This window comes from Cucurbita moschata, unplaced genomic scaffold (assembly GCF_002738365.1).
Source record: "Cucurbita moschata cultivar Rifu unplaced genomic scaffold, Cmos_1.0 Cmo_Scf00035, whole genome shotgun sequence".
NCBI lineage: Eukaryota > Viridiplantae > Streptophyta > Magnoliopsida > Cucurbitales > Cucurbitaceae > Cucurbita > Cucurbita moschata.
The window spans coordinates 379,497-403,154 of NW_019268551.1; the positions used below are offsets into that span (position 1 = coordinate 379,497).

Consider the following 23,658-nt stretch of genomic DNA (forward strand, 5'->3'; position numbering starts at 1 on the left):
AAAAAAAAAAAAAAAAAAAAAAAAAATCCCTTTCTTTATTGTTTAACGCAACTATGCTCTCTATACTTGGATTATTGGTAGGTTGTTTATGTCTTCCATGGAGGCTGCCGAAGTCGGAGAACTTAACAAAATAGTCGAGTTATAAGTGTAGTTATTAGATTGAGACTTTTGTCACTGTATCTTATAGAAATTTAAACTTTCAATTTTGTGTCAGATAGATTCTTAACAAATTAAGTTTTTTTCTAATAGAATCCTAAACTTTTAACTCTGCAGTCGAGTAGATACATAAATTTTAAGAAATGTCAATGTTTAAGGACTAAATTTATAATTTTGAAAGTTGATAAAATAGAAACAAACTTTAGAGTTGAAAGACATCTAGCCTAACAATAATATACATCAATACCCTTCATCCTCATAGAAGGTTATGTGACATTGTTGCTTTGTTATGGGCAACGATGGGAGTATAGATCTTCCTAGGGATCTAAAGCCACCTATTTGCTAAAATGATTGTAGTTCTATCCTGTGACAGCAATTTGGAGCTCATGTCCTATCAGGGTTTCTTGTGATATTTTAGTGAAACTTAGCTCAATCATTATTGATGATATGATATATATTCTAAAATTGTATAAGAAAAAGATATCATTCAATTATTTGAATCAATATTCGGAACACCTTAATCTTTTAGTTCTTGCTTGAAAATTATTATGATTATTACTTTTGCCTCATGTTATTGTCCATTCTCTAGCTAATTGTTTGAAAACAAGAAGATTTTAATAATGCTTAGCCTATCTTGTGAGCCTTCTTAGATTTGGCCTTGATTTAGGGTCTAGTGTGATATAGAAGAAAAAGAACCCAAAACGATTATTGGTTATACTAAAGTTAGGCTAAATATATGGTTTAATTCTTTGGTATCCTGAATGCTCTAAGTAGTCTTTAGTTCTTCACTATGGGTAAATGGGAGAAAGAAAACGATTGCACACGCCCCTCATTCAATCCTTACTAATATATTAGAAAGCTTAAGCCCTTTTGGTCGATCACTTGAGAAGCCTTTGATGAACCACCTATAGTTTAATATATACTCAATGAAAAACAAATTTGGAAGTACGTAGGACTAATATGAGGAAGAATTGTAATTCTTGCACCTTGCGTGGCGTCTCTCATTCCACCATGGCCACGCACCTTCTCTTGATCCGGCCAACTCACGCTATTGCCAATCCAATGCCCAAGGAACTAGACCTTATGCAAAGCACTTTACATAGAACGGATTTTTCGTTATGATCTGGAACACTGCTCTCTCTATGTTAAAAAGGTGTCTTGTGTGTTCTTCCGTAATAGTATACACCAAAATCTCGTTCGGTCTATTTAGTAGAAATTAGTATAAAATAACACAGATTACGAGAAACTTCTCCCATTCACGATGCATGAGGGGTAAAATCATTCATTCATCTTTGTGCAAAAGGAGACATTGGTTATACAAACAAGATATCTTATTATAAACTCACGTTAACACATAATACACAGTAATCAATAGAAAAATAGACGAGAAAAAGTGATCTAAGAGAAGAAGATTTAAATTTTCTAGCAATTTTCTTGGAATTTGGAGAAGAAAACTAGATTTAAATTCTACCCATCTCCTAATTTCAATCTGAACTTTTTTATTTGCTTCATAGGTTACCAAGCTGATGAGTAACTACGCCCTCCAAGAAGCTTATGCTGAAACTGATGTTCTTGCTAGAGACGAACATGGGAGGAGTTAGCAACAAAGAATGTCTTACATTTTGCGCCATTACGTGAGATTAGTTGAAGATTAGTTGAGGTACGCACAAGCTCGTCCAAATATTTAGGAGTCATCATTTGTCGGTTGGTGTTGATTTTAGGCTTAAATTGATATAAAAATTTGATATGTTTGGTTTCCGTTCAGGGTTACGTGATGCTGACCGACTGACCATGTTGGTCCTTGGTCTTCTATAAACTTTGTAATCTATTCATTTTGTTAGAGTAACAGTGCTTTGTATCGAACGAATATTGAAAGATTTAGAAAAAAAACATACATTTTTACGCACAAATTTAATACGACTTTCATAAATATGGTCATTTTGAACTTTTACGATTGCTAATATTTTAACCCTATATCCGAACTGATATTTAGGTCGAGATAAATACCTCGAACTTGAGGATGAGGTTAGAAGCAAATGTGTGGCTATGGTGTGAAGAATGGATAAAGGCAATTTGTGGTGGGTGTGGACACTTCATAAAGGCATCTCCACATGCTTGGGAGACAAAAATAATTGTTCTACAAAGTTGGTACCCTACAATAGTTCCAACTTAATGTATCCAACTTTGTCTGACACAATTTTATTGAATTAAGCTCGAGTGGCCTTGGTCATGTGTTCGAATTAGTTTTGACCATGTGTTTGAGTCACTGGCTATCACAAGTTTTAGTCATGTGTTCTGAGTTACAGATTATCGCAAGTCCTGACTATGTGTTCAAGCCAAAGACTATCACAAACCTTGTTCACGTATTCTAGTTATAGTCCTCACACAAACCCGGGTCATATGTTTGGGTTAACAGAAATCCATAGCCTTAGTCATGTGTTCGAGTTATAAGCCATCACAAGCTTTATCCATGCGTTCGAGCCATACGCTATCACAAGCCTAGATCACGTATTCGAGTCATAGCCCTTACCCAAGCCCTGATCATGTGTTTGAGTCACAGTCAAATCTCGGGAAGGAAGTTTCGGATCTTAGAAAGGAAGTTCTACATTTCGAATTTTTCTTTTAAGAGACTTGCTAACCACGATTTATACAAAAGTACGATTCGTGTTTATAAAATAATATTGAAACTTTATTAAATTCAAAGTCTCTCAACTTAGATCGTAGGTGCACGTATCACTTTCTCTCCCTTCGTCAGTAATCTCGGCTAATAGTAACTTTTATCTTAGTTGGAATTCAAACTTCTCATTGTACTTATTAATTTCTTTAATCAATTACGCTACTTTGAAGTAGGCTCCACAATGGTTACTTAGTCAAACTATTTAATCATTCTATATTGAAATTCACACACTGTCTCATCTATCGTAGTACCCATTGTTACCATAAAATCGTATGACTCGAAAAATTTGGTTAACCTAATTCATAGTCGGATTGAGTTATGAACTTATTTGAATTGGGTCGTGTAGGATTCAAATAAATAAAAATTTTATGGATTGAATTGGTTCATATGTTCTCCCAAATGAAGTTGAATCGAACAAAAATGACTGTGATCAACTCAAACCAACCCAACTTAAAAAATTGATCACTTGAACAATTGGGTCAGGTTTCCAACCTAACCCACGAATACCCCCGACCGTAATCAACCTTTTATAGCCCTTTTTTTTTTCCGTAGATCTGACGATCGAAATTAGACTTCTAATAACGTTTTTGTCGCTATCCTAACATATTTCCAAAATGAACATAGTTCCCAAAAAACAAAACAATTGACTTCAACCCCATGGAAAACACACATTTGAATTATAATTTGATCATCAATCTTTGTTTTTCCCATTTGAACCCAAACAAACTTTCCATCATAAGTTACTTCTACTTTATAAAATTTGACTTTGTATAACTTAATAGAACTCGAGAAATACCCGACAAAAGTTCATTTAGTTATTTGCTCATCCACTAGGGTTTTCACGTTCGGGTTTGGATTGTCAGGTCTTGTACAGATACAAGTTTTTCCGAACGTTCCAACGACTCTAATGACACTTGTTTGAAGAACGAAAAAAGTCGTCAATGGTACCGTGATGAAAAATGACCCAAAAATGGCCAATAATGAAGCTCAAAGTGAACGACACAATCTTATTCGAACAGTATATATATGACACAGATTCAACACTTGATTGTACAAAGCTTAAAACATGCACGTACTGATTCACAACATAAACCGAAACGAAACGAAGAACGTTTTTCGATGCAACATTATTCGAGTCTTTGAAGTATGGCAGTTCTTAAGGTCTTTTCTCTCAAGGCTACCCCTTGAGGAACTCTAATAACAACATCTTGCAGCATTATATCATTTACACTTGACAAGCTTGCTTGACGAACTTGAAGTCCCAAATCTTTAAGGACATTCATAAGCCTTGCTGATGGGTAATTTTCATCTCTACAATGAACTCTCACTATAGCTTCCGCCCCCACAAGCTGCACCTCGACGGTATTATTGTTGTAGCCGTTGTTCATCGCATAGCTCGTCGAGCTCACCGTCTGCTCTATCGTCGAGATCCCGCTTCGTTTCTGATCAAATGCATTGCTCAAGCTACTACTAGCTTGGTGTTGTGATTGTTTTAGCTTTGACTCCATTTTTTGAACCTTGGCCTTGAGCTCGTTGATATATACTACCGCGTCGGCGAGTAACGATGCTTTGTCCATTTTTGATACGTTCGGAACCACTGATCGGAGCGCGTAGAATCTGTGGTTTAGCTTCTGTCGCCGCTGCCTTTCCGCTTCCACATGGTTTACTGGCATTGTGGACTCTGCTTTATTCTTCGCCTGTCTCTTCCCCTTCTTGTTACCAACTGTTAAGAAAGAGGTGGATCGTGAGTATATAAGTAAGAAACACTATTTTTATCGACCGACGTAAGGCCTTTTGGAGAACATAAAAATTATTAGGGTTTATGCTCAAAATGGACGATATCATACCGACGTAGAGGTTTTTTTGTTCCTAATAAGTGGTATCGAAGTCATGCCCTTAACTTAGTTATGTCAATTATCAGATGTCGAACAAAGAAATCGAACCGTGTTTAGCTCTATTGGACTGATGATGTGCTCTAGAGAACAGGAGTTGGCCTGGATAGTGCTAGACGGATAGATGACTATTTTAGAGGAGACTCAATGGTATTTTGTTCGAGTGGAGGTTGGTGCAGTCATGTACTTAACTTAGTCATGTCAATAAAATTATCAGATGTCGAACAAAGAAGTCGTGAATCTCGAAAGTGTGTAGTCATAGTGAAGAATCGTGTTGAGCTCTATTGGACTGGTGATGTGCTCTGGAGAGCAGGAGTTGATCTGGATAGTGCTAGACGGATCGATGACTATTTAAGAGGAGACTCAATGGTATTTTATTCGAGGGGAGGTCGAGAAACCAAAAGTAAAGCCACGAGAGAGAATCTCGAGAAACAAACTCACCGTTATTGTTGTCCACCATTGATAAGAAATTCCCATCAGAGTTATCAGAGAGGGAATCGGAGGACGACCCTCCTCCGCCACGACCACCGTTCATCTCCCTCTTGACTATACCGGAGCACGGCGGGGCTTGTAGTTGAATTATCCCTCCACCACCAACACCCACATGATCTTTTTGTTTAAATTGTGTAGAACTTACTGAAAAAGTTCCAAAAAGTGTTTTTGCAAACTGAGCTAAGCTCCAATCTTCTTTAATCAACTCAGAAGAACCCAATTCAAGAACCCCATCGGATGTCGAAACGAAAACCAACGTCTGAATCCCTCGTAAACGCGCTTCTTTAACTCGATCGCATTCATACAAATGTAGACTCTCGTCTATCGTCAACCAAATGTACGCGCTCGAGTCGAATACTCGACCGACCACATTATCCACCCCACCATACATCTGGGAAATAGATATCGTATAGTACCTATTAAGGATATGAATAAATGATTAACCTTATAGCAATCCACGGTTTCAATTCTCGAGTTCAAATAAATAATTAAATAAACCTTAATTCATCCGTTTAAATATGTAACAACCCTAATTTTCAAACGAGGAGGAGAGGGTTAGCTTATAAAATAAACCCACGAGCTAAAATTGAAGCTTTTGAATTTAGTGATAGTTTAAACCGTACCCTTCCAAGTCGGAGAAATCCCCAGCTTCCACTCGATCCACCGCAACGTCATCGAACCCGAAACTGATCAGTTGGCTACCGCCACCGTTCCTAGTGCCACGAAAATGGCCATCACTCCAAGAGAAAATAAGATTGCCAGCGGAATCTTTAGAAGCCAACCAAAAAATCGAATAAGCAAACCATTGAGGGAGATTATGGAGGATGAATTGAAGCCTTTGCTGAATGGTATGAGCAGATGAATTTGGTGAAGAAGAAGAAGAAATAGAAAAATCATCCATTTTTTTTTTTAATTAAAAAAGAAATAGAAATGAAAAGGGTCAAAAGGGGAGACAGAACTGAATTAAGATGGTAATGTGACAAAATGAACATTCAGATTATATAGACATAATAAAAACAATAATTTAAAATGTTTTTTTCTGACAAATTAAAGAAACCCACTTTGTGTTTGTGTTTTATGTTTTAAATGTTCGGTAATTCAAATCATTCACACACTAAATCCACGTGCTTAAATTCAACTTTTTTTTTTTAGGTTCATGTATTTTGTACAAATGGGCCTACATTTTTAAATTAAAATAACATTTTGTCCCTCACCATTAAATTTCGTTCGATCTTAGTTTAAATACGTCACCGTGGTCCATTACATATCGCTATCTAACCGATGTGAGATCTCACAATCCCACCTCCACCCAGCGTTTTCGCTGTCACACCGCTCAGTGTCTAGCTCTGATGCCATTTGTAACACCCAAAACCACTACTATCAGATATTATCCATTTTGGTCCGCTACGTATCGTCGGCAGCCTCACGATTTTAAAATGTATTTGTTAGAGAGAGATTTTCATACCCTCATAAGAAATGTTTCGTTTTCCTCTCCAAACGTAGATTTTTTCACCATGGACAATATTTTTCTCGATAACAATTACATATTTTTATAAATATTTATTTTCATTTATAATTGTTAGGCATCATCCATGATACCATTAAGACACATATCGATAATCTTGTCATATTTGCAACACAAGGTTTTGTAAAACACTGCATATCGAGGGTTTTCTCGACACAAACAATCCATCTTCTTTGGAACCCAACATCGTTGCTGACACACTGCTTAATGTTTAATTCTGATACTATCTGTAACCGTTCAAGTTCGTCGTTAACAGATGTTGTTCTCTTTGGGCTTTCACTCAATGTTTTAAAACGCGTTTTTTCTCTCTTTACCGTTCACACTTTTAAAGACGTGTAATTGATCAACTAAACGAATCAGAAGCGGGTTGACAGATTCATTGAATTTAAATAATTTATATTTTCAATTAAAATAATTATAAATTTAAAATTAAGAAACTTAATCAACACTTAAAAAAAGTATATGGGGGTAAAGTAATATTATTTAAATATTATCTAATGTACTTAAGCATAAAAATAATTCTCATTCCATTTAAATTTTTCATTGCCATGAATGAATGAAGAACAAAGTGGAGAAAATAAAGTTGATTGATTAAGATATTTTTGTTTTTTTATGGTGTGAGAATTTTATTTTTTTTATTAAAAAAAATAGAATATTTAAAATCTATAAAAAAAAAAATTAACGTTACTAATTTCATAATTAATTCGATGAAATTACGAAAATAACTCTAAATTTGGATAATTAAGAACAAAAATAAGAAAGATCGTTGATCGACCTTCGATGAAACTAGACAGATAACTACAAAACTTAAAGGGAGAATATAAAGATTTCTGAATTACGAGCTTATATAACTGGAACGCATAGTGCATATTAAAATCGATCAATATTTAATTATTATTTAATATTTAAAAAGAAAAGAAAAATGTAAAAATAAAGTATGGTTATTACTCATTCATTGAATGTGGCAATTTAGTTGCAAAATTATGTCCTTATTTGTAAATATGTATAAATATAGGCACTTCAATGCAAAATCAAATCATTTTAGTCAAGAAAATTTTGGCTGATGTGACAATATTTTTTAAAATGTTTTTTTAATATAAACTTATTGATTTGTTTGAGTTTTTTCGTAACGACATTTTATCATCATTTTGATTAACTAAAATCAATATTAGCAGTTAAGACGTCTACGCATGTATTTATTTATAACATATTAATTTAATTATAAGACGTTTATGCGTGTTCGAGTTACGTTTCTCTCAATGAGATTGTGATACTAAACACACTTAATTTTGGAGTTTCAATGTCACTAAGAAAGTGTAACGACCCAGTCCTCAGCTAGTAGATATTGTCTTCTTTGGGCTTTCCCTTTCGAGCTTCCGACCCAGATCCACCGCTAGTAGATATTGTCCTCTTTGGGTTTTCCCTTTCGGGCTTCCCCTCAAGGCTTTAAAACACGTCTATAGAAGGTTTCCACACTCTTATAAATGGTGATTTGTTCTCCTCTCCAACCAATGTGGGACATCATAGAAAGAAAGTTTTCGTTGTTGATATATTAATAACTATTTTTATTGGCTTGGCACCTCGATGTACCTTTTCTAGACTTAGGTGTTACTCGAGCTCGAGTAATTAGGTATTATATACTAAACTTGGATGCTACTCGAGCTCGAGTGATTAGGTATTATATTATGGTAATATACTATAAAAAAAAAAAAAAATTGTATGTGAGATCCTACATTAGTTGGAGAAGAGAACAGCAAAACTCTAGTCTAGGAGAGTTGAAAGGCGGGCTGTGAGAGCTCTCAGACACATGAATAGTTCAATGTGCTCATCAACACCTGACCCTGAGACGATATTAACTAGTTATATAGGTTCGACACCTCGATGTCGGCTCATAACTCGAAAGTTTCTCTGGCTCTTTGCTAAGAGGGGCTAAAACTTGAACAATGTGCCAGCGAGAACAATACAGCGGTGGGCTTGGACGGTGAGACAAATTTAATTAGCTCAATTTAATATTTAAATTTCATTTTCGTCCTCAAAAGCAATAAATTTTTTGTTTTATTTACATCAATTTTGTGAGTAATTACTCTTAGGTCCCTTAATTACTGTTAAGCATGCTTAAAAGGCAGATTCTTCTCTTAATTACTGTTGATTATTTGACCATTTCTCTAATGGGTCACAATATTTAACCCACAATTATTATCTTTATATTTTATTTAAATTTAATTGGTTTATATTATTTTTATTTAATAAATTTAAAATATACCATGCATTTAATTTAACCATTATTTATTTTTATTATTATTATTTATAAAAAATAATAATTAAGATTTTATTTCCCCCTAATTTTTCCTTTTAATTTTTTTTTAAGTCAAAGGTTATATAAATTTATAATGTAAATATTATTTTTAAAAAAGAGAGAATTTATTACCTTTTGTCATTATCACATCTTTATTTTTCCCATTTCTCTTCTTTTTCATCCACTTGATTAAGAATGGTTGAAAATGAATGATATAAGTGTTGTACGTAGTGACCCGATCATTACAAACTCGGGTTCTTTTATGAAGCTTTTTTAGATCGGGATACGAACCTTTGCGTTAATGTTCGAGAGGATAAGAACCCTAACATCAATTGTAAACGTTTCGAGCCCACGATTTAGATTGGGATACAACACTTGATAGCTTCGGTATTCTCTTACATCCCAGGCAGCATGACCACGTTACCAGTTTGTCTTATAAGATTTCGTTACTCATATATCTCTGGTATCGAATCATTTGTAATAAATATAAAGTAGATCATATCAATACTGTTACCAAAACACGACATTAGTGATTTTAATTTTTTTTTTATATAATAAATAAGGTAAAAGTTGTAAATAAATTAATCAAAATAATTATTAATTAGGAGACTTTATGGCATAAATAATACGGCAAATTTTCACAAAATAATTGGATAACTACAAACTTGGTACAAAGTCAATAAAAACTCCTACCAATTTCGAAGTGCTCGTGTGCTAACGTGAAATTCTCTTCTGAACCCACGTGGGGTTCGTAGCTAAAGGGTTTTAGGGTTTGAAAATAAAGTGTTCCGTTTTGAACATTATAAAATCTCCGTTTATGTGGATAATGGGAGAGGAAGTGAGAAGAGATTTCTCATCGTTAGCTAAACAGGGTTGAACGAGATTATATTTTTCATCACCGTCCCTAACCCAACCCCAATTCCCGCTCTACTCCACCCTACTTCAGTATCAGTGCTTTTTTGCACGGTTGCTTTCATTTCAATATTAATATACATTATCAATAAAATATAAATGTTATATCAATATATTAACACTCACATATCATACAAAAATAGATTAAAATAAGTCGAACATAAATATGAAAATAACAGGTAAGAAAACAACTCGTGAACAAATAATAACAGCTATTAATAGCCAAACATGTTTTTGTCTATCAACTATCAATGTGTATCATTGATATGACGTAAAAATGGACTATATAAATAAATGTTCGGTGATAGACGTAAAACTAATTAAGAAATTATGCAAAATATATGGTTTAAAAAAAGTGTCATATTTGTAAATTATTTATTTGTGCAGTAATACACGATAATTAATTTCATCGTCTATTAAAATTAAAATTAATGTGGAGTAAATGAGTTTTTTCAAACGGTTCGGTAGATAGACGAGCATAAATATGAAAATAACTAGTAAGAAAACAACTCGCTAACAAATAATAATAGCTATTAATAGCTCAACATATTTTTGTCTATCAACAATGTGTATTATTGATATGACGTAAAAATGGATTATATAAATAAATATATTAATTGCCGTTTAATCTGTATTGTTGTAGCAAAGTATTCCACGTCTTCAAAACGTTGAATTTTATTTTATTTAATTATTTTTTATTATAATAATTTTAATATATAATTTTGACTTTATAATTTTAATGAAATTTGTAATTTAAAATATTTGTAAATAAATTTAAAATATTAAGAGTAAAATAAATTTAAAATTTTAAAAATTTAAAAACTAATATATATATATATATATATATATATTGGAATTGTTGAAGGCATAATAATGAAGGTGGAAGAATCTTTTGATCCACGTGAATTTGTAGGGCGGCTTTCACTCTTCTTTGAACATTCCCGCAAAATGTCACCCTTTCATTGTTTTTAAGTTTAAATATATTTTTATCTGTTCCAAAATTTTAAAAAATTACGTTTTATTTTAAATTTAAATAAGAATTTTTTTTATAATGTCCAATTTTAATGTATAAAAGTTTTATACTAAATAATTAAAAGAATTAAAGTAATTATTAAATTATTTGAATTTAAAAACAAATAGATTAAAATATAAAATAGTGTTTATAGGTCTAATTTTTAAAAATTAAAGGATTATGGGAGACTTTATTTTTAGTTTTTTCTAAAATTTTTAAAATTGTATTTATTTTCTCGTCTTTTATTTGAATTTATAGCAAGAAAAAATTTAAAAAATCTAAAAACCAAATAATTATTAAATAGGATACCGAGTTCAATCACGGACAGGAGCGAAGGAGCAAAGCTATGAGCCAATCAGGTTTCGGTTCAGGAGTTCAATGAAAGAAGGTAATAAAAATTTGAGAAGTGCAATTAACTTAAGTATTAACCTAATTAATTAAGAGGTCTATATCATTGGTTAAAAGATTATTGGTCTAAATTTTCATCCTAAAAAACTATTAAGTTTAGTGATTGTTGGGTGAAAGGTTGAACATTTAATCTTGTACGGGATTAACAGCTTCAATGGAATCTTGTATTATGGTCGGAGGAGAAATTACCAAACGTCTGACATTCCCTCATGCTCTTTGTAAACGCAAGGAATAAGCTTTTTGACTTTAACTCTCCCGCTATCGTCGTAGCTTTTTTTTTTAATTTGTTTCGAAAGTAGCTGCTTCAGCCGGAATTTTTGCCTCTCTTTTCCACGTGTATATGTTAGAATGTTAAATTTTTCCATTCCTACTTTTTCCAATCCCTTTCCTTTGTTTACATTGGTTTCATAATTAGTTTAAATAGAGCAGTACAAATGAAAGTTAAATATATATGATGATTTAATTATTGTATTTCGTTAAGAATGAGAAATAAAATTGGGATGTCTTATTCACAAGGTTTAAATAGGATACCGGCTACAGCTAATATCTTTAAATAAAAAAAATATAAATTAATTAAATATTGAAAATAAAATAAAATAAAATTAGAGTTTGATATGGTTTGAATACGCCGGTAGAATTAAAAGTGGAAAAAAGTGTGATTTTTTTTTTAGACCAATTAAAGTGGATTTACTTAATAAAAAAAATTAGCCTTGATTCATTGCTCCATGCAACAATGGAATGAATAATTTGTAATATAATTTAGGGAGAGATTTTGATGATTGAAATTCAAGAAATTAAATGCCAAAAAGCCATTTGTCTGGTCAATGTTTCAAATCTTCTAAATCAATTTTGAAATGACTTTCTAACCCCTCCTTTGTTCATGGGACCTTCTAACCCAACACATTCAAGAAAATGATAAAAGAATAATATTAATATATATATTTGAATAAGGATATTTAGGTCTTTTTATTTATAATAATGACGTTATTTCAGTTATTTATTTATCTAAATTGTATTTGTTTTCTCGACATTTATTTATTTGAGAAATATTTGAATTTTTTATTTTATTTTATTTATTTATTTATTTTACAAAAATTAAGTTTTAAAAATGATTTTGAATTTTTTTAAAAAAATAGATAGTTTTACCCAAAATAATAATAATAAAAAAAAAACTTGGAGATGAAATTCGTATTTGTAAATTTAATTTTTAAAAACATTACGATAAGAAGAGGGAGGGAGATCTCCGGTAGGCGGTTGACCTCTTTAATGACATCTCTTCTTTGAACCAAAATCATGTCCTCGATTTAGGACCACAAAACAGAGCTAAGAGGGCAATAAAGAAGAGGGAGGGAGATCTACTATAGGCGGTTGACCTCCTTAATGACATTTGTTTTTTGAACCAAAATCATGTCCTCTATTTAGGACCACAAAACAGAGCTAATAAGGTGACAAAGAAGAGGGAGGGAGATCACTGGAGGCGGTTGACCTCCTTAATGACATTTCTTTTTTTTAACCAAAATCAAGTCCTCGATTTGGGACCACAAAAAACAGCTTTTCTGTCGAAGTACATGTTCTACCTTTCTCAACATAAAAAAGAAGACTCACACCACTTGTACTGTTACTTAAAAATGTAACTTTTTTTTAACTAATTAAATATATGTACTTGAAAATATAGTACTTTCAACTTAGTTGAGTGAATAAGTTAATACCATTGTTGTGCTAAAAATTTTAGAAAAAATATTATTTTGGCAATTTTTGTGTGAAAGTAAATATTTGTCATTTTATAAAATATTATTTCTCATTTAATTTCATTAATATATTACTAATAAAATCGTTATAAATCTAAGATTTTCTAAGATTTTAAAGAATTTAAATCATAACGCTTATATATATATATATAAATATATATATAAATAAAAAATGTCAGAAAAATAAAAAAAAAAACTTACCATTAAAGGCAAGGAAATCAAGAGTACTATGTCATACAATTAAATTCATCATATTAGTTAATTTTAGCGTATATTAAGAGATAAGACAAAACTACATCTTAGGGAATTAAAATACTCCCGGCCGTACCAAAAGCAAAAACATCAAAATTCAAACAAACAAATAAAAAATTAGAATCAAAATAAAAATATAAAAGAAATCACAGCAAATTTATAAATAAAAAAAATAAGTATTAAAGGAAGTAGCAAATCATAACCAATAATACTCCACCAACTATATGGAGGACCTCAAATAAACTCATAGACTGAAGTTACAAGAAGAAAATAGGATCCACAAAACAAACAACATGCACACAAAGAAAAAAAAAATCAAACACTTCAAATTCGATACTGAATAGGACCATATCAAGCAGAAAAATCACAAGAAATACAAATTCAAGCAAACTCAATACAAAAATTTATAATTATATACATGTAACAAAACAAACCCTAACTAATTTATAAAATTATAACATAAATGACAAACATGCACCAAAACAAAAAAAGAAAGAAAAAAAAAATACTTGTGACAAATATTAGATTTAAAATACAATAAATTTATAAAATAAAAGAAAAAAATTACAAAACAAATAACTCATAAATAAAAGTCAAAAAAGAAATAAAGGAAATTAAACACTTCAAATTCAATAAAAAGAAATAAATCAAAACTCAAACAATTACAAAAATTTAAGATAAAAAATACAAATATCAAGGCTAAGCATTAAATAAAAAATACAAATATCAAGACTAACCATTAAACTAACAATTTCACTGATGTCACAAATCAAAGAGAACACAAACAAAGAAAGAAATCAAATACACCAAATTTAATACTAAACCAGACAAACCACAATGCAAATAACATGGTAGGATTAAATATAAATCAAAACAAAACACAATAAATTAAAAAAAAAAAAAAAACAAAACAAAACATGAAAGAGAGTAGCAAACAATTCGACCATAAGCAATCAAAACTCAAACAAACCATTACAAAGAATTAAGATTAAAACACATATTTAAACCATCAAAACTCAAACAAATAATTACAAAAAATTTAAGATCAAAACACAAATATTACAAATCAAATCAAAGAGAACACAAACGAAGGAAATACAATCGATAAAACATGAAATGTATAACACAAAGGACAAATACAATCGATAAAACAACAAAAACAAAAAAAGAAATCAAATACACCCAATTTAAATACTAAACAAAACAAAACAAATAACAATGCATGTAACATGCACAAAAATTCAAAGAACTCACAAATTTAGGATTAAAATACAAATAAAAACAAACCACAGTAACAAAAGAACTCATGAAGAAAAGTCAGCGGAAAAATTAACCATGTAAGATGCACAAGAATAAAAAGAAACGAATAAATAAAATATTTTTTTGAAAAAGTCGGTTAAAGATCAACCATGCAAATAACATGAACAAAAATAAAAAGAAAAGAATAAATAGAAAAGAACGTGCATAACTACCTGTCAACCGCGAATTCCATGAGTGGAAACTTCCTTCTTTTTCATCTCCTCATTTGTCCCTTCCCTGATTTCATTTAATCTGTAATTTTTTTTCACATATTTTAGCAAAACAATACTTAACGAGAACTGAATAATAAGATTCAGTAAATTAATTTTAATTTTGAAAAAATTAGCTGGAAGATTGGTAAAGCACGTGCGATAACTACCTGTCAACCATGGACTCCATACGAGTTGAAACTTCCATCTTTTTCATCTCCTCGTTTGTCCCTTTACTGACTTCATTAAATCTGTAAATTTTTTTTCACATATTTCAGCAAAACAATACTTAACAAGAACCGAATGATAAGATTAAGCAAATTAATTTAAATTTTGAAAAAGTTAACTCGAAGATTAGTAAAACACGTACAATAACTACCTGTCAACCACGGACTCCATAGGAGTTGAAACTTCCTTCTTTTTCATCTCCTCATTCGCCCCTTCACTAACTTCATTAAATTTGTAAAAAAAAAAAATCCACATATTTCAGCAAAACAATACTTAACAAGAACTGAAAAATAAGATTAAGCAAATTAATTTAAATTTTGAAAAAGATAGCTGGAAGATTAGTAAAACACGTGCAATAACTACCTGTCAACCACTGACTCCATACGAGTTGAAACTTCCTTCTCTTTCATCTCCTCATTTACCCCTTCACTGACTCATTAAATCTGTAAAAAAAAAATTCACATGTTTCAGCAAAACTACTTAACAAGAACCGAAAAATAAGATTCAGCAAATTAATTTAAATTTTCAAAAAGTTAGCTAGAAGATTAATAAAACACGTGCGATAACTACCTGTCAACCATGGACTCCATAGGAGTTGAAACTTCCTTCTTTTTCATCTCCTCGTTCGCCCCTCGTTCGCCCCTACACTGACTTCATTAAATCTGTAAATTTTTTTCACATATTTCAGCAAAACAATACTTAACAAGAACCGAAAAATAAGATTCAGCAAACTAATTTAAATTTTGAAAAAGCTAGGTTGAAGATTGGTAAAGCACATGTGATAACTACCTGTCAACCACAGACTCCATACGAGTTGAAACTTCCTTCTTTTTCATCTCCTCATTTGCCCCCTTCCCTGACTTCATAAAATTTGTAAATTTTTTTCACATATTTCAGCAAAACAATACTTAACAAGAACCGAATAATAAGATTCAGCAAATTAATTTAAATCTTGAAAATGTTAGCTGGAATATTGGTAAAGCACGTGAGATAACTACCCGTCAACCACGGACTCCATACGAGTTGAAACTTTCTTCTTTTTCATCTCCTCGTTTGTCCCTTCACTGACTTCATTCAATCTGTAAATTTTTTTCACATATTTCAGCAAAACAATACTTAACAAGAACCGAATAATAAGATTCAGCAAATTAATTTAAATTTTGAAAAAGTTAGCTGGAAGATTGGTAAAGCACGTGCGATAACTACCTGTCAACCACGGATTCCATACGAGTTGAAACTTCCTTCTATTTCATCTCCTCATTTGTCCCTTCGCTGACTTCATTAAATCCGTAAATTTTTTTTCACACATTTCAGCAAAACAATACTTAACAAGAACCGAATAATAAGATTCAGCAAATTAATTTAAATTTTGAAAAAGTTAGCTGGAAGATTGGTAAAGCACGTGCGATAACTACCTGTCAACCACGGATTCCATACGAGTTGAAACTTCCTTCTTTTTCATCTCCTCATTTGTCCCTTCGCTGACTTCATTAAATCCGTAAATTTTTTTTCACACATTTCAGCAAAACAATACTTAACAAGAACCGAATAATAAGATTCAGCAAATTAATTTAAATTTTGAAAAAGTTAGCTGGAAGATTGGTAAAGCACGTGCGATAACTACCTGTCAACCACGGATTCCATACGAGTTGAAACTTCCTTCTTTTTCATCTCCTCATTTGTCCCTTCGCTGACTTCATTAAATCCGTAAATTTTTTTTCACACATTTCAGCAAAACAATACTTAACAAGAACCAAATAATAAGATTCAGCAAATTAATTTAAATTTTGAAAAAGTTAACTCGAAGATTAGTAAAACACGTGCGATAACTACCTGTCAACCACTGACTCCATACGAGTTGAAACTTCCTTCTCTTTCATCTCCTCGTTCGCCCCTTCACTGACTCATTAAATATGTAAAAAAAAATTCACATATTTCAGCAAAACTACTTAACAAGAACCGAAAAATAAGATTCAGCAAATTAATTTAAAATTTCAAAAAGTTAGCTGGAAGATTAGTAAAACACGTGCGATAACTACCTGTCAACCACGGACTCCATAGGAGTTGAAACTTCCTTCTTTTTCATCTTCTCGTTCGCCCCTACACTGACTTCATTAAATCTGTAAATTTTTTTCACATATTTCAGCAAAAACAATACTTAACAAGAACCGAATAATAAGATTCAGCAAATTAATTTAAATTTTCAAAAAGTTAGCTGGAATATTAGTAAAACACGTGCAATAACTACCTGGCAACCACGGACTCCATACGAGTTGAAACTTCCTTCTTTTTCATCTCCTCGTTTGTCCCTTCACTGACTTCATTAAAATCTGTAAATTTTTTTCACATATTTCAGCAAAACAATACTTAACAATAATCGAAAAATAAGATTCAGCAAACTAATTTAAATTTTGAAAAAGCTAGGTCGAAGATTGGTAAAGCACATGCGATAACTACCTGTCAACCACAGACTCATAGGAGTTGAAACTTCCTTCTTTTTCATCTCCTCGTTTGCCCCTTCCCTGACTTCATTAAATCTATAAAAAAAAAAATCACATATTTTAGCAAAATAATACTTAACAAGAACAGAAAAATAAGATTTAGCAAATTAATTTAAATTTTGAAAAAGTTGGCTCGAAGATTGGTAAAGCACGTGCCATAACTATCCGTCAACTACGGACTCCATAGGAGTTGAAACTTCTGTCTTATTCATCTCCTCGTTTGCCCCTTCATTGAATACTTAACAAGAATCGAAAAATAAGATTCAGCAAATTAATTTAAATTTTAAAAAAGTCAGCTGGAAGATTAATAAAGCACATGCGATAACTACCTGTCAACCACGGACTCCATAAGAGTTGAAACTTCCTTCTTTTTCATCTCCTCAGCCCCTTCACTGACTTCATTAAATCTGTAATTTTTTTTCACATATTTCAGCAAAACAAGAACCGAAAAAATAAGATTCAGCGAAATTAATTTAAATTTTGAAAAAGTTACCTAGAAGATTAGTGATAACTACCTGTCAACCACTACCTTCAAACTTCCTTCTTTTTTCATCTCCTTGTTAGCCCCTTTACTGACTTCATTAGCAAAACAATAATTAACAAGAACCTAAAATTATGCTTCAGTAAATTAATTTAAATTTCAAAAAAGGTTAGCGGGAAGATCTGTAAAGCACGTTCGATAACTACCTGTCAACCACGGCCTCCATGCGAGTTGAAACTTCATTCTTTTTCATCCTCTCATTTACCTCTTTGCTGATTTCATTAAATCTATATTTAAGCAAAAGTATGATGAACAAGAACCTAAAAATAAGCTAAGTTAGTTGGAAAATTAGTAATGAAGTGCCACAACTACCTGTCAGCCACCACCTCCATGGGAGTTGAAACTTCCTTTTTCATCTCCTCAGCCCCTTCACTGACTTCATTAAATCTGTAATTTTTTTCACATATTTTCAGCAAACCAATAATTAACGAGAATCGAAAATTAAGATTCAATAAATTAATTTAAAGTTTGAAAAAGTTTGTAGGAAGATTAGTAAAACCCGTGCAATAACAACCTGACTTCTTTCTTTTTATCTCTTCATTTGCCTCTTTCCTGACTTCATTAAATCTGTAATTTTCTTCACATATGTCAGGAAACAATAATTAAAAGCCGGAGAAATAAATAAATTGGAGCTAAACATATAACATCAAAAAACAAGACTATATGTGGCAAGCAAAATATCACGACAATCAAGGACACCTTAGCACCATAACATTTACAAAATTATCAAAATTTAATAGAAAAAAAAAACACAAACCGAAGCAATTTATCCATGATTCTTATATTTTATAACCAAGAATTGAGAATATAAATATCACAACTCTATAAGACGGGGAAAGCAATAGGCAAACAACACTTCAAATTTAATACTAAACGAAACAGCTCCGAACAGAATTATCACATGCAATCAAAATTCAAACAAATAATATCGAAGATCTAAATCAAAATACATAAAAGGGAAACCACAGTAAATTTTTTCAAACAAACAATATCAAAGATCTAAATCAAAATACATAATAAGGAAACCACAGTCAATTTATAAACAAAAAGAAAAAAAAAATTGATTGAAGAGAAAGTAGCAAATCATTCAACTAACATTCTCACATTCTCACATTATAATAACAATGGGGAGAAACAATATCAACAAAACAAACAATATAAATAAAAAAACAAAAATAGAGTAAAAAATCAAACATTTCAAATTAAATACTAAGGGGAACATATCAAGCAAAATCATCCCAAAGAATCAAAATTCAAACAAACACTCGCACAAATTTCGAATCAAAATACAAATATCAAAACAAACCCCGATAAAATTATAACATGAAAAAGAAAAAATGAATCATGAAAGAGAAGCAAACCATTGAACTAATAGAACTCCGTTGAGATTACAGATTAAATCACTCACACACAAAAACCACACAAGGAAAACTAGGATCAACAAAGCAAACAACGTAAAAAAAAAAAAATCAAAATTCAAAAAGAACAACATGCACACAAAGAACACTTCAAATTCAATACTAAATGGAACTGTACTGAGCAAAAACATCACAAACAATCAAAATTCAAATAACCAAAAACATCACAAACAATTAAAATTCAAACAAACAAAAACATCACAGACAATCAAAATTCAAACAAACAAAAACATCACAAACAATCAAAATTCAAACAAACAATGACAAAAAATTTAAGATCAAAATACAAATAAAAAATAACAAATTAATTAACGGTAAGAAAAAAAAAATCAAGAAAATAACAAATCAATTAACTAATGAAACTCCATTAAAATTAGGGATCAAAGAACTCATAGACAAAATTATAAATAAAATAAACAAAGCAAACAATGTAAACAAAAAACAAAACAGAAAATATTAAACCCTTCAATAGCATCACAATCTCATCACAATCACAATGAATTAAAATTCAAACAAACAATCACAAAAACATAGAATCAAAATAAAAATATCAAAACAAGCCCAATAAATTTATAAAATAAAAGAAAATAAACAATGACAAACATTTAGAATCAAAATAAAATTATAAAAAAGAAACAACAAATTAATAAATGAAAGTAAAAAAAAGAAAACAAAACAAAGCTCCATTGAAATTACAAATTAAAGAACTCAGACAAAATTCGCAAGAGGGAAAAAATAAGATAAATAAAACAAACAACATGCACAAAAAAAATAAAACAAAAAAGACCAAACACTTCACATTCAATACTAAATGGAACCATACCAAGCAGAATCATCCCAAGCAATCAAAATTCAAACAAATAATAACAAAGATTTAGAATCAAAATATAAATACAAAAACAAACCACAATAAATTTATAAAATGAAAGAAAAATATATATATATATAGAAAGCACTAAACCAAAAATAAAAATAAAATAAAACTCATATTATAAATCAAAAAACTCACAAACAAAAGTCATAAGAGAAACATAGGATCGACAAAACAAACAACAAAGAAGAAGAATGATGTACGAACCTCCCCGGCAGTCTCCATCTTTGTTGTGTCATTGTGATTAAGTTGGCTAAATCAATAACATTCCTAACTATACTCTACTAAGATTATAGATAAGAATACAAACAACAATACATTTACAAAAATGTGTGAAAAAAGAGAAAGCAAGAGAGAAAAGTAAACCATTGAAAAGATTAGTGCACCGATCAGATCATAACTTTCTTTGTCAATATTGTACTAATCAGTAATAAGTTACAGGGGATAAAATATAAATAAGTATCCAAATAAGTATGTTGGATGATGAAAGTCTAATTTAGTGAATGATCATGGGTTTTATAATCAAGGAATACTATCTCCATTGGTGTGAGGCATTTTGGGGAAGCCCAAAGCAAAGCCATGAGAGCTTATGCTCAAAGTGGACAATATCATACCATTGTGGAGAGTCGTGTTCATCTAACATGGTATTAGAGCCATGCCCTAAAACTTAGTCGTGCCAATAGATTGGTAAATCCTCAAAATGTCGAACAAAGGACTCCAAAAGAAAAGGAGTCAACCCTCCTCGAAGGCATAGTAAAAAATGACTAAGACTCCAAAGGAGTCGAGCCTCGACTAAGGGGAGGCGTACTTTGTTCGAGGAGAGGTGGTGGATGATGAAAGTCCCACATCGGCTAATTTAGGGAATGATCATGGGTTTATAATCAAGGAATACTATCTCCATTGGTGTGAGGCCTTTTGGGGAAGCCCAAAGCAAAGCTAGGAGAGCTTATGCTCAAAGTGGACAGTATCATACCATTGTGAAGAGTCATATTCACCGGTTATGCTCAAAGTGGACAATATCATACCATTGTGGAGAGTCGTGTTCACATTCACATGTCTAAATTAAATTCCTACAAAAAGAATGAAGATAGACTTTACGGGAAAGTGATTATTTAAGAAAAATGATATAAAATATACAAAATTTAAGAGAAAAATAACTATTTTCGACAAGTGATGCACGTGTAACACAAGTTAAAATGATAAATTTAACAAACTGCAATTGAAAAAGCATTCCACCATCTCCCAACTATACAAGTGGAGAGACACATATGGAGAGATTAAATGATAAGCGCCTTGGATTCATATCATTAAATTACCGATATAGGCCACAAAACTGTGTAACTAGTATAACTGAAGGTTGATTGTTTCTTACCGACATTTGAGCTGCCTTTCCAAGAAGCTATATTTGCTTGTATAACTGAAAGTTGATTGTTTCTTACCGACATTTGAGCTGTCTTTCCGAGAAGCTATACTTGCATGAGCGTATGCGGCGCAGACCAAACACTGGAAATTTAGCAGTAGCGTGTGTGACATTGTCAAGATTACTTGATAAAAGCAGAAGAAAATACATTGAAATCTAAAGCTAAGAGTTCGAGATTTACTTTAACTGGATGAACTAATCAATAGCCATGGGCATTTCAAGCGATCTCATGAGGATACTGCCTGCATTCTTCTAAGGTTGCATAGTCTAGTCGGAACTTTGTTTCCTGTTCCTCTTGGGCCTTCCCAGCTGAAACTAAATTCACCATCTGATCATGTACTCAACAGAAACTCCACCATTTTTGGGGAAAAATCAAATCAAACTGTGCCACTTTAATATACATGAGCCCAGGCACACAAATTGAGTCCATTAGCATTAAAATCAAATGGATCTAGCCCATACCAAGCTCAAGGATCATAAACACAAGAACCACCGGAAGTTAGATGGATGCACTGAAAAATGTATGAATTAATTAGGCTTAATCTATCATATAATAATGCTAATCTTCATTCTAAGTAAATCTCAGTCACACATTACAGATAACAATAATAACATAACGTGGAAGTAATATACGAAAGAAAACTTGAAGTATCACTAGAAAATTAAGCAATGTTGAAGTATCAAACACAGGATCTTAGGATCTTACAAAAATCAGACACATACTCCAACCAAAATAATCAATAATCAATAGTCAATTAAAAGAATAGAAAGAGACAATAAAAGGAAAATTGTAATACCTCCAAACCAGCAGCAAAAGTGATGAGTTGGGGTGGTGTGGTGTGGATATAGTCTGTCTGCACTTAAATTAACATTAAAAGGAACTAAATATCGAACGAACAAGTAATCAATTATGTGGCGTAGATGAACAATCGTTGTGAAATAGAAACATGAGCATGAACAGTTAGAAGCTCACACAAGGAAATGTACAGAGTTGTGTATAAGAAGAGGTGATACCTGAAATTAGTTGATTCATTGCTTACCATTCCGAAGCCTAGCATGAGGATAAGGTAGAAACCTGAAATTGCTTTCAAAACAGGCTCCTGAGGAGGGCCCTGGGCGTCCTGATTAGACGACGAGTCGATTAGGTTTCATCGCAGGAGCAAGGCAGAACAGTTGGTTTAGAAAGTGAAATCCTCGAGATACAGAGTTGTGTATAAGAAGAGGTGATACCTGAAATCAATTGATGTATTGCTACCATTTCGAAGCCTTCATATCGTAGCATCGCCTTCTTCAACGAACACTCTTCTTTCTTCTCTGCGTTTCGTAAATTGAGTGCCAGATAGCCGTTATTTATGTATTCTTTTTTCTTTTATTTAATTCCTTAATTTTCAATTCGGTTGGTGGAAAAGCCCAAAGCCCAAAGCCCAAAGCCCAAAGCCCAAATCTTTATTGTCTAATTCAAAGCCTCCGCTCTTTTTTTCTTATTCTTTTTCTTTTTTTATTTAAATGAAAAATGAAATAAATGCCTCTGCAGCTCATCAGATAGAACTACCCTGAACTTCCTTCAAATTGTGATCGTTATGGGGAAGAAGCTTTGCCGGTTCAGAAGAAACCTCCATGCCGAAGAGTAAAGGAGATGACTACCGCCATCTGATTACCGAGGATCGATTGGAGATGCAGTCATTTAGGTTTATGGATGTTTTTCCTTTCAAGTAAGTCCGTGTTTTCTCTTTTGAATTGCCATCAAATGTCGTTTCGTTCGCTCGAACTCACTATTACGGTCATGCTTGTTTACTCAATT

The 23,658-nt window shown here is 31.8% G+C and overlaps 2 protein-coding genes and 1 long non-coding RNA gene across 4 annotated transcripts in view; 1 reads left to right on the forward strand and 2 right to left on the reverse strand.

Moving 5' to 3' along the window:
• LOC111430967 overlaps window positions 1-2,061 on the forward strand; it is a 6,535-nt gene extending 4,474 nt beyond the window's left edge. Inside the window, exon 3 of the long non-coding RNA XR_002708420.1 lies at window positions 1,671-2,061. This is a non-coding gene — a long non-coding RNA (uncharacterized LOC111430967). The remainder of the gene's footprint in view (window positions 1-1,670) is intronic.
• A 1,823-nt stretch (window positions 2,062-3,884) lies between these two features.
• On the reverse strand, window positions 3,885-6,147 carry LOC111431175 (transcription factor MYC2-like). Of its 2 annotated transcripts, XM_023067731.1 has the most exons (4): window positions 6,021-6,147; window positions 5,841-5,930; window positions 5,167-5,633; window positions 3,885-4,556 (listed from the first exon to the last, which is right to left on the reverse strand). In XM_023067731.1, the coding sequence occupies exons 1-4, from the start codon at window positions 6,116-6,118 to the stop codon at window positions 3,961-3,963; spliced, it is 1,251 nt and encodes a 416-aa protein (XP_022923499.1). In that variant the 5' UTR covers window positions 6,119-6,147; the 3' UTR covers window positions 3,885-3,960. The 2 variants fall into 2 exon arrangements, with proteins under 2 accessions (XP_022923499.1, XP_022923498.1); XM_023067730.1 differs by having other exon boundaries at window positions 5,841-6,147.
• An 8,549-nt stretch (window positions 6,148-14,696) lies between these two features.
• LOC111431164 (protein Ycf2-like) lies at window positions 14,697-23,180 on the reverse strand. Its single transcript, XM_023067716.1, has 21 exons — window positions 23,088-23,180; window positions 22,655-22,978; window positions 22,320-22,369; window positions 22,039-22,172; window positions 21,877-21,940; window positions 18,663-18,715; window positions 18,461-18,535; window positions 18,295-18,375; window positions 17,937-18,014; window positions 17,564-17,643; window positions 17,355-17,436; window positions 17,146-17,226; window positions 16,940-17,005; window positions 16,731-16,796; window positions 16,522-16,587; window positions 16,105-16,185; window positions 15,756-15,768; window positions 15,470-15,534; window positions 15,258-15,338; window positions 15,049-15,129; window positions 14,697-14,921 (listed from the first exon to the last, which is right to left on the reverse strand). The coding sequence occupies exons 7-21, from the start codon at window positions 18,502-18,504 to the stop codon at window positions 14,846-14,848; spliced, it is 1,041 nt and encodes a 346-aa protein (XP_022923484.1). The 5' UTR covers window positions 18,505-18,535; window positions 18,663-18,715; window positions 21,877-21,940; window positions 22,039-22,172; window positions 22,320-22,369; window positions 22,655-22,978; window positions 23,088-23,180; the 3' UTR covers window positions 14,697-14,845.
• Window positions 23,181-23,658: the final 478 nt, after the last annotated feature.

What these genes read in the sequence shown, in the direction of transcription:
- LOC111431175 (XM_023067730.1), bottom strand. Translation starts at nt 6,118, where the DNA reads ATGGATGATTTTTCTATTTCTTCTTCTTCTTCACCAAATTCATCTGCT. An exon ending in GATTTCTCCGACTTGGAAGG is followed by an intron (nt 5,634 to 5,840) that starts GTACGGTTTAAA and finishes TATCCTTAATAG; the next exon opens with GTACTATACGATATCTATTT. An exon ending in AATGGTGGACAACAATAACG is followed by an intron (nt 4,557 to 5,166) that starts GTGAGTTTGTTT and finishes CTTTCTTAACAG; the next exon opens with TTGGTAACAAGAAGGGGAAG.
- LOC111431164 (XM_023067716.1), bottom strand. Translation starts at nt 18,504, where the DNA reads ATGAAAAAGGAAGTTTCAACTCCCATGGAGGTGGTGGCTGACAG. An exon ending in ATGGAGGCCGTGGTTGACAG is followed by an intron (nt 18,015 to 18,294) that starts GTAGTTATCGAA and finishes AAAAAATTACAG; the next exon opens with ATTTAATGAAGTCAGTGAAG. An exon ending in ATGGAATCCGTGGTTGACAG is followed by an intron (nt 16,186 to 16,521) that starts GTAGTTATCGCA and finishes AAAAATTTACAG; the next exon opens with ATTGAATGAAGTCAGTGAAG.